Below are 17,397 nucleotides of genomic sequence, written 5' to 3'. Positions count from 1 at the left end.
CACTGGATAGCTGGCCAATCAGAGCACACCTCGCATTTCAGAACGATGAGCTTTGTAAAAATCGACGCGTTTCAGAAAGGTGGGGCATAGAGGAGCAACAATAATGTACAGTATGTGGAAAATAATGTGTTTTTTTAACCTTAAACCACATAAACACATTGTATTACACCAAATACACAAAATAATGTTCTTTTTAGCAACATAATATGACCCCTTTAATGTTAGCGAACATTGCAAATAAATTGTTTGCAAAACAGTATGCACTCACGTTTTACTTTTTGTCTGGTTGTTACGGTCAGAAAAAAAATTGAATCACTACTATATGTTATAGCCTAGCCAATAATCACTAAATTGTATACAGATGTTACTATAATGATTCTGTAAATGGTGATCAGCACCCAAATATTGTATGTAATGTGGAAGTTATTGCCTTTTGCCTTGGAGTGACATCTCACTTTTTGCAGAAAGTGCAAAGGCAGAGTACAATAACTTCAAAATAGCAGTAAAAATCAAGTTTGAAATCATTTTCATTAAAACATCTAATTGCCATATTTCCAGTGTCCTGCCTATAATTAATTTTTCTGGACAAATAAAAATCTTTAAAGCGATTTTTCTAAGTTTCACACTCTAGCGAGTTTCACTGGAGCAGAGCAGCAATCGTCTCAGGTTACTTATGTAACCATGGTTCCCTGAGTAGGGAACGAGACACTGCGTCCTCTAGGGGTCGCTATGGGGAATGCCTCGTCGTGCCGGCCAACGAGTTGGTGTTTTTTCAATGTATGCTTCAGACCCGGGTCACGACGAGGCGTTCCCCATAGCGACCCCTAGAGGACGCAGTTCGAAGTTCCCATGAAAGGGAACCACCTGTCACTCAAGTGGTCACGCCCTTAATTATGCAGAACTTTAAGGCTTAATATAATTTAAAACGGATGAGTTGTAAAAAAAAATTCACCCCCTCACAGTTGTCATGAAGGGCAAAATTACCTATATAGACCACAACCACTTTTTGTACCAGGCTGTAAACATATTTTTTCTGCTGTAAAGTTAGCCATTTTAACATGGGAGGTCTATGGGACTGACTCCCTTTTGGAGCCAGCCTCTAGCGGCCAGTTGATGAATTGCAGTTTTAGTCACTTCCGTGTTGGTTTCAAGAGAGAGAGCGGGAGGTTGCCGCTTGGTTTTTACTTGTTAGAATGCAATTGTAGAGCTCTGTAAATGGATTTCTTACTAGTAAGAACTGAATTCGAGAGTTCTCTAATTGGCATTGTTACTAGTAGGAATTTAATTATAGAGCTCTCTAAATGAATTGTTACTAGTAAAAATGCAAATATGATGAGTAACGCTGGGAATATTTTAAGTTATAACGGCTTACCATACTGGCATGTAATGTATGTGATTAGCCTACTTTTTAAAAGAACATATATATTCATATACAGTGAATTAATTGTATGTACACAAATCAAGGTGGAATTTTGTCAATACAAGCCTTCTCAATCTCCTCAAGAGGCCCACTTAGCATATTAAGTTTGTTTTGTGAGTTTACGGTATAAGATTAAACAGTATAAGATGAGCTTGGTTAAAAGAGCTTCAGTTTAGAGGTTGCTATACCTCATCTTGACAAGCATTCAGCTTGTCATGCTTTGGACGTGTGTCAAAGTGAATGGGTGTGCAAATTAATCTTTATATTTTGCCTGTGCTAACTGAACTTTTGACCTCTGTGCAAGCCATTCCATTCAGAGAGAAATTGAGCAGGTGCAATTAAATCATAGCAAGTCTTAACATTCATGTCTGAATCACCAAATCCTTCCACTTCTCTGCATGCTCTCCATCTCTCTCTCTCTTAGTAATGGAATGGCATTGACGCAGCCATGCACATGTTCTCCTTTTGATTTCTTTATTTGCACTGCTTTAACCGAATGTGCTGGAATATTTGAATAAGCTTTTTAATTCTCTACTAAAGGTACAATCATTTTCATGCTTATGCATTTGATTTCTTATTGATGCTGCCCGAATGAACTGATCCCTAAACCGATTGATTGACAGCTTCTCTTGCAATCTCTCTTGCCCTTGCATGTTATCTGACTAGGTGACAGCTGTGGGCAGGCGGGGCTTAATGATGCCTCTTTGGAAGAGGGAGGTGAGATGTGAAGCCCAGAGCTGCAGCCAGTAAAATATAAATCAACATTTTCCAATGGCCTGACTGTATCAGACAGCTTAACTGTAGAGTGTCCACCAAGCCCGACCATACCTTACCTTCATTATGACTTCCCTATAGCTTGAGATGTCTAATCCAGTTAGTCTCTTGCCATTCTGGAAAAGTGGTAGTTGCCATATTACAGCCCTCTTTTGCCAGTCATTTAACAATCTTTGTGCATGTTATTAGCCCTTCTATACTGACTTTACTGGGGAAGGATGGGGTTATTTTCTTTTTTACTCAAATTTGCTTTGCTTTTGCTCTTTGTAGCAACACAACATTAGTCCCAACACTTGGTCACAAACACCCATGACATGCCATCGATTATCACAGAAGATATTTTGACTTATCCTTCACAAGCAAAAATTGCCTCTACTACATGCACTTACAATGGTAGTCTATGCAGCAATGTATTGCAACACTAAAATACACAGTTACGTGTTATTATGAGCCTAGATGGATAAAATTATGCATAAAGCTCTGTTATTTACTAACATTATTTCCAATATGTCATGTTATTACCATGTAAAGCCAATAAACACTTTTGCAACATACACCATGGATGGACAAATCCAACAAGAGAAGTATTAATATAATAATTAATATAACCACTTTAATTAATATGTTCTTCAATAAAAATACAAGCTGCACGTTACTTTTTTAAACCCTCTGAAAAGCATTTTCATTGTATGTGCATTACTATACACATTTCTGTTGTCTTCATAAAGTATGTGTTTTCTGTAAAGCTGCTTCAGTACATTGGAAGTACATTGGAAATTTTCTGTGGTAATTGACAGCATATGAGTTCTCCCTGCCCTCCACATTAAAATGTGGTTCTATGTGTTTTGGAATCATTTTCAGGACAGTTCGTGAAATGATAATTCTGGACTGCAGTGTAATTGCACAGTTACAATACAGTTAGGGCCATATACATTTGGACACAGGCACAATTTTTATTATTTTAGCTGCTGACCAAAACATATTCAAGTAGCAGTTATATAATGAGTATGGGCTTAACGTGCGCACTCTGAGCTTTAATTTGATGGTATTCTCATCACAATTGGAGGAAAGGTTAAAGAATTACAGCTCTTTAATGTACCTCCCCCCTTTTTCAAGGGACCACAAGTAATTGGACAGGTGACTCAAAAGCTGTTTCATGGACAGGCGTGGGCTATTCCTAAATTATTTCTACATCAATTAAGCAGGTAAAAGATCTGGAGTTGATTCTAAGTGTGCCATTTGCATTTGGAAGCTGTTGCTGTGAACCCACATCATGCGGTCAAAGGAACTCACCATACAAGTGAAACAGACAATTGTTAGGCTTCAAAATCAAAACAAATCTATCAGAGAGATAGCAGGAACATTCAGAGTGACCAAATCAACAGTTTGGTATTGTGACGAGTCGGCTGCCTCCCCCTTAATTATCATCATCACCCCGTCCCTTAATCGCCGCCCTTCGCCAGGCTCCCGACAGGAGTGGGTGCGTGAGAGAGGAGGGGCGCTGAAATAGCCAGGGCTGGCGGCGTGTGATGGGGCACACCTGAACCGAATAGGGCCTCATCACCGCCACGGTTTAAATGCCGAGCACGCCTCTCCTCGGGAGACCGGTCTCTTCCCTGTGCATGCACGCTGGTGTCCTCGTGGGTCCAGGAAGGGAGGACGAAGCCGCTGAACGAAGCCGCCGCCCCTCACGCCCCGGGACCAAGAGGGGAGCGCGTGCGGCCGCCGAACTCCGCCCCTTACCTGGACCCTTCCTTTCTCGAACACTGCCCCACCTTCACTAACCCCGCAGCACGACGAGGACACCAGATCCCCTGTTTATTTTGGACACTTTATCCCCTTTTCTGGACACTATGTTTTATTTTCTGTGAATAAAAGCCTCTCCGAGGCCTGACGCCACACCCACTGCGTCTGTCGTGTGCTCCTCCCTTGACAGTATATTCTGAGAAAAAAAAGTGTGGACTGGTGAGCTCCGCAACATAAAAAGGCCTGGACGTCCACGGAGGACAACGATCGGAGAATCCTCTCCATGGTAAAGAAAAACCCTTTCACAACATCCAGCCAAGAGAAGAACACTCTCCGGGAGGAAGGCTGTCAAAGTCTACAATCAAGAGAAGACTTCACAAGAGCAAATACAGAGGGTTCACCACAAGGTGCAAACGAGACCAGATTAGACTTTGCCAAAAAACATCTAAAAAACCCAGACCACTTCTGCAAAAGCATTCCTTGGAAAGCTCAAATTAAGATCAACCTGTACCAGAATGACGGGAAGAAAAAAAAGTTTGGAGAAGGCTTGGAACAGCTCATGATCCAAAGCATACAACATCATCTGTGAAACACCAGTGTGATGGCATGAGCATGCATGGCTTCCAGTGGCACTGGGTTACTAGTGTTTAGTGATGATGTGACAGAAGACAGAAGCAGCCGGATGAATTCTGAAGTCTGCCCAGATTCAGTCAAATGGAGCAAAGTTGATTGGGCGTGTTGTGGCCCAAACTATTTTTTCTATCTTTAAAAGAAGTCTCTCAAAGCTGGGGTTCTAGGTGTCAAAATTAGACTTTATTAGCAGAGAATAAAGTTGAGATGTTCAGCTGCATACATCTGAAATCTTGGGTCTCACTGCTCTGGTTATATACCATTCTGTGAGTCTATTTTTTCTTACAGTGGTCATCCTCAATTATTTTCACAATGTTGTTTTTTAACTGTGGTAAACAAGTTCTTCATTATATTCTGAAAAGACCCCCTTCTCATATGACTATCTATATGTTACCCTTGTGACTCTTCTTTCAATATATCTTTTGAGTTATATGATCATTGTATGGCTGTACATTAGTGGCTTCGATTGCTGAACAAGAGTCCTGATGCGGTAGACAACAGAGGTCTTTGATGAGTTCATTAGCAGTGAGCTGGAAGTTTTACTTCTGGTTCTTCTGGGCAAATGTAAAAAGCTAAAAGGGTCTCTTAAGCCATAAAACCCAAAGATCATGCATGATTCTACGCAGACGCTACACATGGGTTAAAAAAGTACGTCTTATAAGTTACCCTTGTCATATGACTGGCACATCTCTGCAAACACTTTCTTGTAACACATCTTTAGTAGAGACATAACAACATAGAGGTATAGAATTAATAATATAGAGGTAAAGAATTATAGAAAACTATTACAGGCGGCTTCTTAGTACAAATGGACGATGACCCAAAACTTGCTTTTTATCAAGCAAACATTTCACTTGCTGAAGACAAAGCTAAAGGCAGAAAGACCCACAAACATACAACAACTGACGTCAGCTGCAAAGCATCACAAAGGAGGAAACCCAGTCTCTGGTGATGTCCATGAGTTCCAGACTTAAGGCAGCCATTGCCTGCAAAGGATTCTCAACAAAATGTTAAAAATTAACATTTTATTTATAATTACGGGTGCATCTCAATAAATTAGAATGTCGTGGAAAAGTTCTTTTTATTGGTCTTATTAAGTATTCTAATTTGTTGAGATAGTGAATTGGTGGGTTTTTGTTAAATGTGAGCCAAAATCATCACAATTAAAAGAACCAAAGACTTAAACTACTTCAGTCTGTGTGCATTGAATTTATTTAATACACGAGTTTCACAATTTGAGTTGAATTACTGAAATAAATGAACTTTTCCACGACATTCTAATTATTGAGATGCACCTGTATATTTATTTGTCTAATTACATTTGAGCCCCTGAAAATGGGGGGACTGTGTATAAAAATTGTTGTAATTCCTAAGCATTTTATGTTATATTTTTTCAACCCCTTGAATTAAAGCTTAAAGTCTGCATTTCAATTTCATCTTGATTGTTTATTTTTAATTCTGTTCTGGTGGCATACAGAGCCGAAATTGTGAAAATTGTGTCAGTGTCCAAATATATATGGACCTAACTGTATATTCCCTGCTGTCCATTTTCTTATCAGCCAACATTCACTGATCTTAGGTGTTCAGATACATCGTTAACTAACATTTTATACAAACACCCATGTTTTAATACTTGGTTTGTCATGGTTAGTTGTAGGGAATGTGTGTGGAATGGGCCATCATTGACAGTTTTTATGTGTTACTGACAATGATATGGATGTCAACAGGAACACCCCTGCCCTGTAGGATTCCTGGTGAACTTGGAGATCCAGGTTACTTTGGAAATCCTGGGGTGCCAGGTAATTTGATTTCTAAAAGTATATTAAAGTTGATTATTGTAGTAATTTAACTATAAAGAGTAATTTAACATTTAAAATGCTAAAATGTGTTCTTTTGCATGTTTGTGTGTATATAAATATATTAGGGCCAAAGGGTCAGCCTGGTTCCCCAGGAGCAAGTGGGCGCCCAGGGTTTGATGGGCCAAAGGGTGAGAGAGGAGAACCAGGCTCTGGAGGTCAGCCAGGACCTCAGGGTAAGATTACAGCCCCAAATGTGAATGGGTGCCCCATCTAACCACAAATTTTACATTTAATTGGTCAGCTTGTTTGGGCTAGCCATATATTTAAAAGTATAATAGCAATTGCATTATTCTGCATCAAATTGTATTAAGGTGCGGTCACATTTACTGTTGAAATTTTGCAGTCATTCCAATAGGAATCTGTGTGATTGGGATTTTCGCAGGAGGGTGAAAAATTTCCCCTTACAAATTTCACTCATTTTCAAGTTGTAACATGAAATCACCTCATTGAGCAACAAAATCCTTTGCTGCTTTAGGTTTGAAATTGACTTCTGTGTGAACAGAGCTTCTTACATCTCTACACTATTGAGAAGAGACAATGGACCAATTTCATGAATGGGACTGCACCTTTTTAAATTGGCTATCTTATGTTTAGGGTTTCCCGGACCCAGAGGAGATCCAGGTTTACCAGGAATAACAAATGCTGGCTTACCAGGGCCTCCAGGAAGAAATGGTTTTCCAGGTTTGCCAGGAGCTAAGGGAGAACCTGGTGTGGTGCTTGGGGCCACTCCTGGAGGTCCAGGTTCTCCAGGGAGACCAGGAGAGCCAGGAAACAAGGGCCAACCTGGTGTGCCTGGTTTACTAGGGAGGCCTGGTAAGTTTGATTAGATGTTTTCACGTAGATACTTCCAATCATTAGCACAATCCTGTTAGACATTAGGCGCGTTTCCATTACCCTTCAAATTGCGCAAATTGAAATTGCGAATTGAAAATACGCCTAATGGAAACGCGTCAATTTCGCAAAAACTCCCATATATCGCAAAAAAGTTTTTACGCTCGCATGAGGTGGTTTTTCAGGCAATGCGAAAAAGGAATAATTCGCAAAACTGCAATGGAAACGGCTTTTTCGCATTTACAGGTCACATGGCGCATGTAAAAAGTCATATGATCATTCTTCAATGTACTATAACCTCCAAGAAACACTTCATAAGTGGCCGCGCTCCAGTATAAGGGGCTTTCCCTACCATTAATGCTTAGACAATTTACACTGCACACGTCTGCGGTGCACTGTGGCTCTGATACGGTCACTGAATCTGACTGCGGCCACTCAGTGCTTGTGTTTATATTTTTATACAGTCTATGGTTTATTCCAGCCGCGCCACGCACGTTTCTGAAGCGGCTCTCTTTGCTGCTTCTGTAAAGATACACGCAAAAGCCTCCTTTGAATAAATATAGCCAAAATCCGTTGCCATGACTTATCGCGAGAGGCAAAAGGTTACGTTTTAGTCGCATAACATTGGTTAATGGAAACACCGTCATTTCGCAATACTTTTTTATCGACATTTATAAAATATCGCCAAAGTTTTGCGCAAATCTCTAATGGAAACGCGCCTACTGTCTCACACATGTGACAGTTCAGAAAGCAAGACAAATTTTCTTTGAGCGTCATACGGGGTTGCCAGGAGAACTGTGTTGCACATAAATGATTTACTGAACAAGTAAATAGCATTCGTTTGAAAGCTTTAAAGAAGTGGGACTTAGAAATGCCATGTTGTTGACATCAAGTGCCCTCAAACAAAAACACAGAGACTCACAATTGCTGTGTTGCACAGATCTCCCTGCGACACCAGGGGAATAAAACACTAATTACAGTCTAAATTGAACACATCTGCAACAAAGAAAACAAATTAATTCAATTATTGTAAGGAGTCTGCTGTGCTTCTTTCACGTTATGTAGTAATTATTATTTTGGTTTTGCTGAGCAGTTGAGCAAAGGCTTGAGTCAGTATTAAGTAGAAGAAAACTGAAAGAAGCTTTTTCTTGAACCAATGCCTTTGAATACATTAAAGACATCGTCAAAACTGTACTTTCAATGCATTTCAAAGATGATCCATATCTAGCTTTTTTTTCTGACACTGATTCCAGTTGATCTTCCTTATAACAAGGTCATTCAGACAGATTTTGTTTTTAATTGCCGTGCTTTATATGTCAGTTCCAGTTACGATGAAATGACCTTTTTGAGACCCATTACTAATGCTTAAATTCACTTGCTAGCTTAGCCTTCTACTTGCAGGCCAAGTTGGTTCAATGGCCAATTTTTTGTTCTTTGTCTTTGCAGAACCATGATTCAATGCGTATCAACTGCAAAAACTGTGGCAGCTGACGGAAATGTGTATCTACCATCAAAATGCTGAACTACAAATAATAGATCAATACAGAGCAATAGGAAAATGGACAGCACAGTGTTGTTGCAGAGGTGAAATAGAAGATTGTGCAATGAATTGGAACACAAGTGCACATGGGTGCCATAGTGGTGGAAAAGGTTAGAACGAGTCCAAGGGCCCGACGAGGAAGAGGGGACCCAGAACGAGATTTTTACAGAGGGGGCCCAAGTCAATATGTTGTTCAGGGGCCCCAAAAACCGTAGGATGACAAAAGGAGCTGTTGGATCTGACAGCATTCAGAAACAGACGGTTCCTTAACCCATTTCACTTCTCAGCCTTTAGTTTAGCTTAATAAATGTTAGTTCCACCTGTGTGGAACTAAATTTGGAATAGTAAGAGTGATTGGGACAGTTTTTTAATTTCTGCCTTGTGCAAGGTTTCTTGCCATAAATTAAAAACATCAGCCCAACACATGATACATTTCTGTAATACTGAAGATGTTAACTACCCATTTGAGGAGGAAACCATGTTATATTATAATGAAAGGATGTGTGACATACACTTTTCTGTAAACTGAGCCAAAAAAAATTTTTTGGGTAACATTTAGGTGATTGGGACAGCACATTTTTTCATTGATTTAGGGTAGTGTAAGAATATTTACTGAATTGCACAAGTTAGTTCATACTTTGATATAATTTTATATGCAATATTTCCTTATTTTAAATATTTATTTTATTTCTGTTCAACTTTATTTCTCAGTTCATAAATCCATCCACAATTCATACAATACAACACATGCAACTGAGGTAAAAGAAGGCTTGAAGTCCAAAAGTCATTGAAAACGTTTAAAAATCAAATAAACAAGTAAAAAAAATGCTTCAGGTCAAAAAATAATAATTATGTTGGAAAAGAAAATGTTGGGTGGCCCCATTACCAATTAACACATTTAACCTGCACAAACCTTTAACAAAAATATGAATATGGTTTATTACTGCAACAAAATCAGTAAAAAAAAAAAAAAAGTTTATCTATAATTTATAATGCTTTTATTTTCAGAATGCTTCCAATTCAGAATTTTTATTTTAGAAAAAATCTAGCTAATTCGTAAATATTTTTGTAGTTGATTAGGGCTTGCACAAATAAAAAGGTTGGAAACCACTGATTTAGAGCATACAGAGCATATACAATGGTTCTCTATTACAAGGTCAATCATTTTCTTAATCAGCAAAGCCTTTAAGCACTGTCCCAATCACCCAAAATTATGCTGTCCCATCCACCCAAATTGTGTTAACCCCCTAAACAACTGCAACTCCGAGATCCCCCACCAAGTTAGCCTGGAGCCGCAAGGCATCCGGTTTCCGTGTGTGGCCACGAGGAGGCCTGGTGGGAGTCTTGGCAATGGAGAGGCTATGTATTGTACTGACAGGGGGCTAGCCAGTGGCAGCTTAGACAATTTACACTGCACACGTCTGCGGTGCAGTGTGGCTCTGATACGGTCACTGAAGCTGATTGCGGACACAATGTGTGTTTATGTTTTTATACAGTCTATGGTTTATTCCAGCCGTGCCACGCACGTTTCTGAAGCGGCTCTTTGCTGCTTCTGTAAAGATACACGCATATGTCTCCTTTGAATAAATATAGCCAAAATCCCGCCAAAATCCGTTGCCATGACTTATCGCGAGAGGCAAAAGGTTACGTTTTAGTCGCATAACATTGGTTAATGGAAACGCCGTCATTTCGCAATACTTTTTTATCGACATTTATAAAATATCGCCAAAGTTTTGCGCAAATCTGTAATGGAAACGCGCCTATTGTAAGTCATGCTAGATATCAAGCTAATGCATTCCTCCTTAGGTAATGATGGACGCAATGGCTTTCCTGGCATAAAGGGAGAACGAGGTGTGGATGGAATTTCTGGTCTTGTAGGTCCCATAGGTCCACCAGGAGAAATCCCTCCCGGGGGTGTTCCTGGTCCCAGAGGGCCACCTGGAGCTAAGGGATTTGATGGACCTCCAGGTAACCAAATCAGATCAATTTTGGTGTTTTATCTAATAATATGATTATTTGTTCAACAAGGACTGCTCAGATTCTACATATGCTAGGGTAAACTCTGCCTTGAGCTCTACAGTAAGCAATTTTTTCAGTAAGACCTTTCACATTTACATTTTTAAATCTTAATAACCTGGGTAGTTATGGTTATGGTTAGTATAAAGTAGTATATAGTAGTATAAACTTATGGTTTGATTTAAATTTTCATGTGAGTATTGTTTGCTACTGTAGATTTGAGTTGCGGTAAAATGTTTCACTGGCTCTTTCTCTTCTCATCAGTCTTCGTCAACCTGTGTTTACTGATCTTCCTTACAAAAATATCTGTTTTCATTATTCTTTTCTCTATCGTCATCCTCCCCTCCTTCTCTTTTTCCATCACCATCATTTCCACCCTCCCGTCCTTCCATTTGTGGTGTCACCCTCTTCTATTTTTGGTGTTGGGTCACCTCACTAGGCTGCCAAGGTGAGAAATATTGTCCTCCCTGATGCCCTCCATATAGTGTTAATGTTCCTCTAACACACAATTCACACTCTTGCAATGCTTCCTCTTAATGCACTTGTCTTTCCTTGTGTTTCCAGTGCTCCTAATTAATATTTCACCCAAAATGATGACAGAATATTCATTTTGGGTGAACTCTCCCTTTTAGGCATCTGTTTCAAACCAATAGAGCAGTTTGTTCAATGTGACAATGACAATGCACAATTCATTTGTTTATTTGGATCTGCAAAATGTTAATTTGAAATTTCTTGGATTGACCATCTATTAAAAAATGTTCATACATGATCTTTTAACATTGGAGTGGTTTAAACTGTATTCCTCCATCTTTTTGTGTGTTTGTGTACCATGAAGCAAGAAGCACATAGTGCACTCACATGTAAAAGATGACCCAAAACTTGTGTGTTTAAGTACTAATCCTCAGGTTCAATGAATTAGCAATCTAGTCTCTAATCTAACAATCTAGCCTCAGAACTTGCTTTAACCCTGATGTGCTTGTTTGCCTTTAACCATAAACCCACCTACTGGTAAACAGCAGCATCTTTAGTTAATCATGTCAACTTTAGTTAGTCATGTTCCAGCTTCTTGTACATTGTCTATAATTAGACTTTACATTAAACTGACATTTCCACAAATTGTGAAATATGTTGTGTTCCATCCAGTACAACAAATATCAGTAAATGTTTTTTTTTTGCAACAAAAGATGGAACATTTATTGCATCTTTTAGTAATTTAAATTCATTAGAATTTGCTTGTTTTTTCTTTAATTACCTGTTATTTAAAGCACTGCATGCTGTCTTTAAAGTATTTCTTTAGTGGGTAAGTGTGTTCACCTGCACAGTATTGTGAGTTTATTTACTCCTATAAAAAAATTATCTTAATGGAATTTATTTCAGTGAAATCCAAATAATTTCTAGGCACTTTCAGAGCTAATGCCTATATTATATTTTAACAATTTTTTTCCTCCACAGGTTTCCCAGGGCTGAAGGGTGTGAGAGGAGATCCAGGGCCTCAAGGGCCTGGTGGAATAAAGGGTGTACCAGGACTTCCTGGCATCCCAGGGTCACAGGGATTTAGGGGACCTCCTGGACCCCCTGGCATTGGGACACGTCCCGGCATACCTGGAAGACCAGGAGTAAAGGGTATGATATTGCAGAAAGAGATTACTATTTAAGTTGATTTGACTTTGAGTTATATTGCTGATAGAAGCTATTCTAGATTCACTTGTGCAGTCATTTTAACATGCTTCTACTATCTCTAAAACCACACTATTGAAATGTGTTATGCTGTGCATTATTACAAAGACATCAAACAAGCATCTCAGAGATTGTTTCAGATAGCATAAAATAGTCTAATGAGCACATTTTACTTTTAATTATCATAATGTAGATATTTTGTTATCTGTGTTCAAGGGGAGAAGGGGTCTCTTGGATTGTTGGGGTTCCCAGGTTTACCTGGTTCTCCTGGAGTCCCAGGTGGCCCAGGTGTTAAAGGTTTACCTGGTTTTGCTGGACAGGATGGCTTACCTGGAGGAACTGGATCAAGAGGAACCAAAGGTATATTGATGGCACTTGCAGGACATTTGATTGTGGATTTTTAGTTAAGTGAAACCATAGAAGGCACTCAAAAAAGAATTCAGAACTTCAGAAAGAACAAAGATATAAAATAGTTTATTGTAATTATATTTTAAAATGCACTACAGTAATACAATTAATGTACTAAATTAATGGATATATGTTTGTGTTTTAAAGGGGAACGTGGTGCTCCTGGTCTTCCAGGACCCTCTCCAGTGCTTCCAGTAGAGCAGCTGGAAAAGGGTCAAAAAGGTGAACCAGGAGGTGGTGGACTGCCTGGTTTCCCAGGACCAAGAGGTACAAAAAGTGGACAGACCATCCAACTAGACCTCAGTTCCTTAGATTCTAATGATGAATCCATGCTGTTTAGTGGCATAAAGGTGTTCATTGACTTGTGATGTTGAGCTATTCTGTAGAGTTATTCAGTGGAGTTATTAATGACATTTTCATTTAAGCTTGTGATAAAAGAACCAATCATTCAGTCATTAGAATCTCAGTAAAACAAAATGTTTTTTTTTCTTTTTAACAGGTGATAAGGGTTTTCCAGGGTCACCTGGACGTCAAGGCTTTCCTGGATTACCTGGTGTTGCAGACCAAGCAAAAGGTTTTCCTGGCCAGCCTGGACTCCCAGGTATTCCTGGCTCCTTTGGCTTCCCTGGTCCCAAAGGTTCACCTGGAGTTATGGGCTTCCCTGGCTTACCAGGCCTGAGTGTAAGTATCCTGTATTCAGGCCACAAGTACAGTATAAGTATGTATAAAATTTTACTATGGATGCAGCAGTACTAATACTGTTATCAGCAATGGGTCTAACATGGTCTCATACTTGCACTTGTCAGAATATGTTATGCATTGAAATATACATTGTCTCTTATTTTTCGTGTTGTTCTCCATTGCAGGGTGATGATGGTGTACCTGGGGTTCAAGGGTTCCCAGGAACTCCAGGACAATCTGGTGGCAAAGGTGAGATCTCTGTGATTGTCAATGCCAAGCATAATAATAATAATGTACCTTATTTCTGACCTACAATACGTATGGCAAATGCAAGTAGTTGAATAGTAGTCTGATGCCTGTAAACATTGTCTTTAAGGTGAGAAAGGTGATTCATATGAATTATCTGGACCCCCTGGACCAAAGGGTGTGATTGGAAATCCTGGATTCCCAGGTTAGAAAGATATTTTTTCAGGTTCTTAGTATGTATATGGTTTATAAACTCTTCTATTTTTTGTACTATATTTCATTTTAATAATGTAAATTCTAGTCTGATTTCTTAAATAAATGTTTGCCCTTTACCTTTCATAACTAGGTGGTCCAGGACTTCATGGTGAACCAGGTGATCCTGGTTTCCCAGGAATATTGGGATTTCAAGGCCAGAAAGGTTTTCCTGGAGAGCCGGGAGCACCTGGATTTGGTAGTACGTGGAAGTTTGGATCCACACTTGATGCTGTTGAAATTATTTCAGCTTTTACATCAGTAGCTTCCCTAATTTTATTTTTATTGTTGTATTTGTTTATAGGCTCACCAGGCCTCCCAGGCATTAGGGGTCTCCCTGGTTATCCAGGACAGAAGGGGCGTGATGGAGATTTAGGCCGTTCTGGAGCTCCAGGTTCACCAGGAGAGAAAGGTTAAACAAGAACTTGTACCATTTTGCCATTAGATATTGCTAAAACATATGTTTTTCAGCTGTAGTCATTCATCTTTCTACACACTAATAGAACCCAGCATGTTGCCATTTCTGAAATAGCCTGTTTCAAATCTTACTTCAGGTTTTCCAGGATCACCTGGTTTAGATGGGCTCAATGGTCTTCCAGGATCCAAGGGCTTGTCTGGAGTTCCAGGTACATTATTAGATGAACCTCTGATTATAAGGTTCTACATTAGACTTTAAACATGAACAAACTAGTGAATGCTCATTTATTTAACATATGTCCTCAGGTGTGACTGAAGGTGGTCGGACTGGAGCTCCTGGTGTGAATGGCCTGAAGGGGGAGAGAGGCTCATCAAAGCCCGGAGCACCTGGGCGCCCTGGAGAAAAAGGATCCAGAGGAGACACTGGTGAGGAGAATCATGTGTATGGACCACTGAACACGCAATTAACCTCACCAGACCTTTGGCTATATCTGAAACTCTTAAAGGTGCCATAGAATGGAAGTAAATGTCCTGGAGGGAGGGGAGAGAGGCACCAACGATCTTCTCTTCTCGGCTGCTCTCACTATGCGTTGAAGTGTCTTAAACTTGGTGCTGCTCACCCTCTCCACAGTCACACCATTGACGGTCAAGTACAGTAGAAGTATGTATAAAATTTTACTATGGATGCAGCAGTACTAATACTGTTATCAGCAACGGGTCTAACATGGTCTCATACTTGCAAGTTCTGTAGGTATTGTGAAGAAACAAATGAGGATAATAGCGAAAATGGCAGATCATGAAAATAAATGTTCTGTTCCAGGCTGTGCAGGGGATGTGAAGTGCAGGAATGGGTCGGTGTCTGTATTCAGAAAGGCACAGAAAGCAAATAACGCGCGTTCTAATAAAATAACGCGAGCCACTAAAGGGACATGGTTAGCTGCTTGCTAGCAGTAGCCTGTTACATTACAGTACATAAGATTTCACTTACCACATAAACAGAGTAAGGAGAGATGACTGAGGATGATGGCGAATGATTTACAGATCCTGAGCACCACTGACAAGCATCTGATCTTGTAAAATGTGTGGTAAGTACTGCCACTGTAGTTTACACAGCACGTGCGATCGCAAATCTCGAAAGTAAAAAGCGATCGTGAATTCGAAAGCAGTTTCAATGCCCCGCATATTAATAGCGGCTCCCTGATGTCTGCATTTTATATACAGTATAATTACCCAACGATATAACTGCGAGAGAAAGTATTGAAATATATATTTTCCCTGTGTTTCCTTCCTGCTGTGTAAGGTAAAAACAGACCATTTCATTCTAGGGACAAATCCCAGGGTTGTAAATGGACATGTAAAACCGTTTCTGGAGATTTTTTGCCCTTACCTAAGCCACATACCTTCTATGTAGATATCAGAGAACAATTTAAAATATTGTATCAATGCATTCTATGGTATTAAAATAAGGGAAAAATATAAATTTAAAAAAAAAGAAAACTCTAAATGCATATATATTTACAAACCAATCATGGGGCCATTGCTTCTCCATCCAGCTTAGTTTCTCTTTCAATTTGCATGTTTGTATTTAATGATTATGAAATCTTGGTTTTCAGGTGCCTCTGGTTTGAGAGGCTTCCCTGGTAATCCTGGCCCCCCTGGCCCACCTAGTCCTTCTAATATCCCTGGTCCTCCCGGAGACCCTGGACTTCCGGGATTAGATGGACGAGAAGGTACAGGACATTTCTGTACTCTCTGTTCTCATCTTTGTTTTGCTATATATCTAAAACAAAAAGATGTTTGATCTAGAGGACTAGCCATTATATTTCCTCTTAGATCTGTTTCTCTTTGAGCATGAACTTGTAACCTTTTGCAGTTGCCCATAGTTCTTGTGATGCATTGAAATCAGTTGAACTGGATCTTTTGTAGGTCCCTTAGGCCCTCCTGGCCTACCTGGTCCACCAGGCCCTGGAACAGTCCAAGGAGACAGGGGTGATGCCGGACTTCCTGAGCGACCAGGAATACCAGGACCACGTGGAGACCCCGGTGGTTTTGGAGCACCTGGATTTCAAGGCAGTCCTGGTTTTAAAGGTATCTTTTCTACTGTTTTAATACTTTTCCGTCTCTTTAACTATGCTCCCATATTTTGTTAATTGGAATTTATTAATTTTTGTGCTGTCTGGATTTACAAGGACAACGTGGTGACCCTGGCTTTAGTGGTGTACGTGGACCACCAGGGTTCCCTGGAGAACCAGGAGATTATGGCAGGAATGGACCCAAAGGATTAAAGGGTCAGTAGGCATTTTAAATCTTTAAAAAAAAGTTAGCTAACATGAATAAATCATGAGCATTCTTGAAACATCAGCTTTTGCTTATTGTCCTCTCAGGTTTTCCCGGTCCTAAGGGCCGTCCAGGTACTGTGGTCCCACGTAACATAACCGACAGTATGCCATTGGGTGAACGGGGCCCACCAGGTCTTGATGGGTTTGATGGTCAGGAAGGAATGCCAGGCCTGCCAGGCAGTCCAGGATTCCCAGGTGAGTGTTTTTTTATTGCCTTTGCAGAAGATAAGAAAGAAGTAAGAAATATGAAACTGAAAGTCAGTTATTTAATCTTTTAACTCCAATTTCAATTCCTCTGAAAATTCTCTAGGTCCCAAAGGACTCAGAGGGCCAGTGGGTAGACTTGGTCCTGTTGGTGCAGCTGGATCTCCTGGAGCTTTTGGTGACCCCGGATCTCCTGGAATCCAAGGACCCACAGGAACCCAAGGTAGAAAGAGTGTTCTTCTACCTTTTACATCTTTTATATAAATGTTTCTGAGCAGTGGTTCTCAAATGGTGGTACACAGATCTGTTCTGATCATGGATCAGTAGTAATTAAAATAATGCAAAAAATCTAACCAT

At 39.9% G+C, this 17,397-nt stretch overlaps 1 protein-coding gene across 1 annotated transcript in view; it reads left to right on the top strand.

Moving 5' to 3' along the window:
• Positions 1–17,397, top strand: part of LOC107750310 (collagen alpha-6(IV) chain-like) — a 121,209-nt gene that overhangs the window by 94,972 nt on the left and 8,840 nt on the right. Inside the window, exons 24-44 of the mRNA XM_016565635.1 lie at positions 2,087–2,137; positions 6,298–6,369; positions 6,495–6,602; positions 7,024–7,242; positions 10,607–10,768; positions 11,256–11,264; positions 12,269–12,439; positions 12,710–12,853; positions 13,049–13,168; positions 13,401–13,582; positions 13,768–13,831; positions 13,959–14,033; positions 14,175–14,282; positions 14,385–14,492; positions 14,635–14,706; positions 14,804–14,923; positions 16,111–16,227; positions 16,424–16,585; positions 16,687–16,785; positions 16,882–17,031; positions 17,147–17,263. Of these exons, the coding sequence (XP_016421121.1) occupies positions 2,087–2,137; positions 6,298–6,369; positions 6,495–6,602; positions 7,024–7,242; positions 10,607–10,768; positions 11,256–11,264; positions 12,269–12,439; positions 12,710–12,853; positions 13,049–13,168; positions 13,401–13,582; positions 13,768–13,831; positions 13,959–14,033; positions 14,175–14,282; positions 14,385–14,492; positions 14,635–14,706; positions 14,804–14,923; positions 16,111–16,227; positions 16,424–16,585; positions 16,687–16,785; positions 16,882–17,031; positions 17,147–17,263 (2,430 nt within the window). The remainder of the gene's footprint in view (positions 1–2,086; positions 2,138–6,297; positions 6,370–6,494; positions 6,603–7,023; positions 7,243–10,606; positions 10,769–11,255; positions 11,265–12,268; positions 12,440–12,709; positions 12,854–13,048; positions 13,169–13,400; positions 13,583–13,767; positions 13,832–13,958; positions 14,034–14,174; positions 14,283–14,384; positions 14,493–14,634; positions 14,707–14,803; positions 14,924–16,110; positions 16,228–16,423; positions 16,586–16,686; positions 16,786–16,881; positions 17,032–17,146; positions 17,264–17,397) is intronic.

This window comes from Sinocyclocheilus rhinocerous, unplaced genomic scaffold (genome assembly GCF_001515625.1).
Source record: "Sinocyclocheilus rhinocerous isolate Xijiao unplaced genomic scaffold, SAMN03320098_v1.1 scaffold692, whole genome shotgun sequence".
NCBI classification, from domain to species: Eukaryota; Metazoa; Chordata; class Actinopteri; order Cypriniformes; family Cyprinidae; genus Sinocyclocheilus; species Sinocyclocheilus rhinocerous.
The sequence above is the reverse complement of the archived record's forward strand: the minus strand, read 5'-3'. Positions and strand labels throughout refer to the sequence as shown.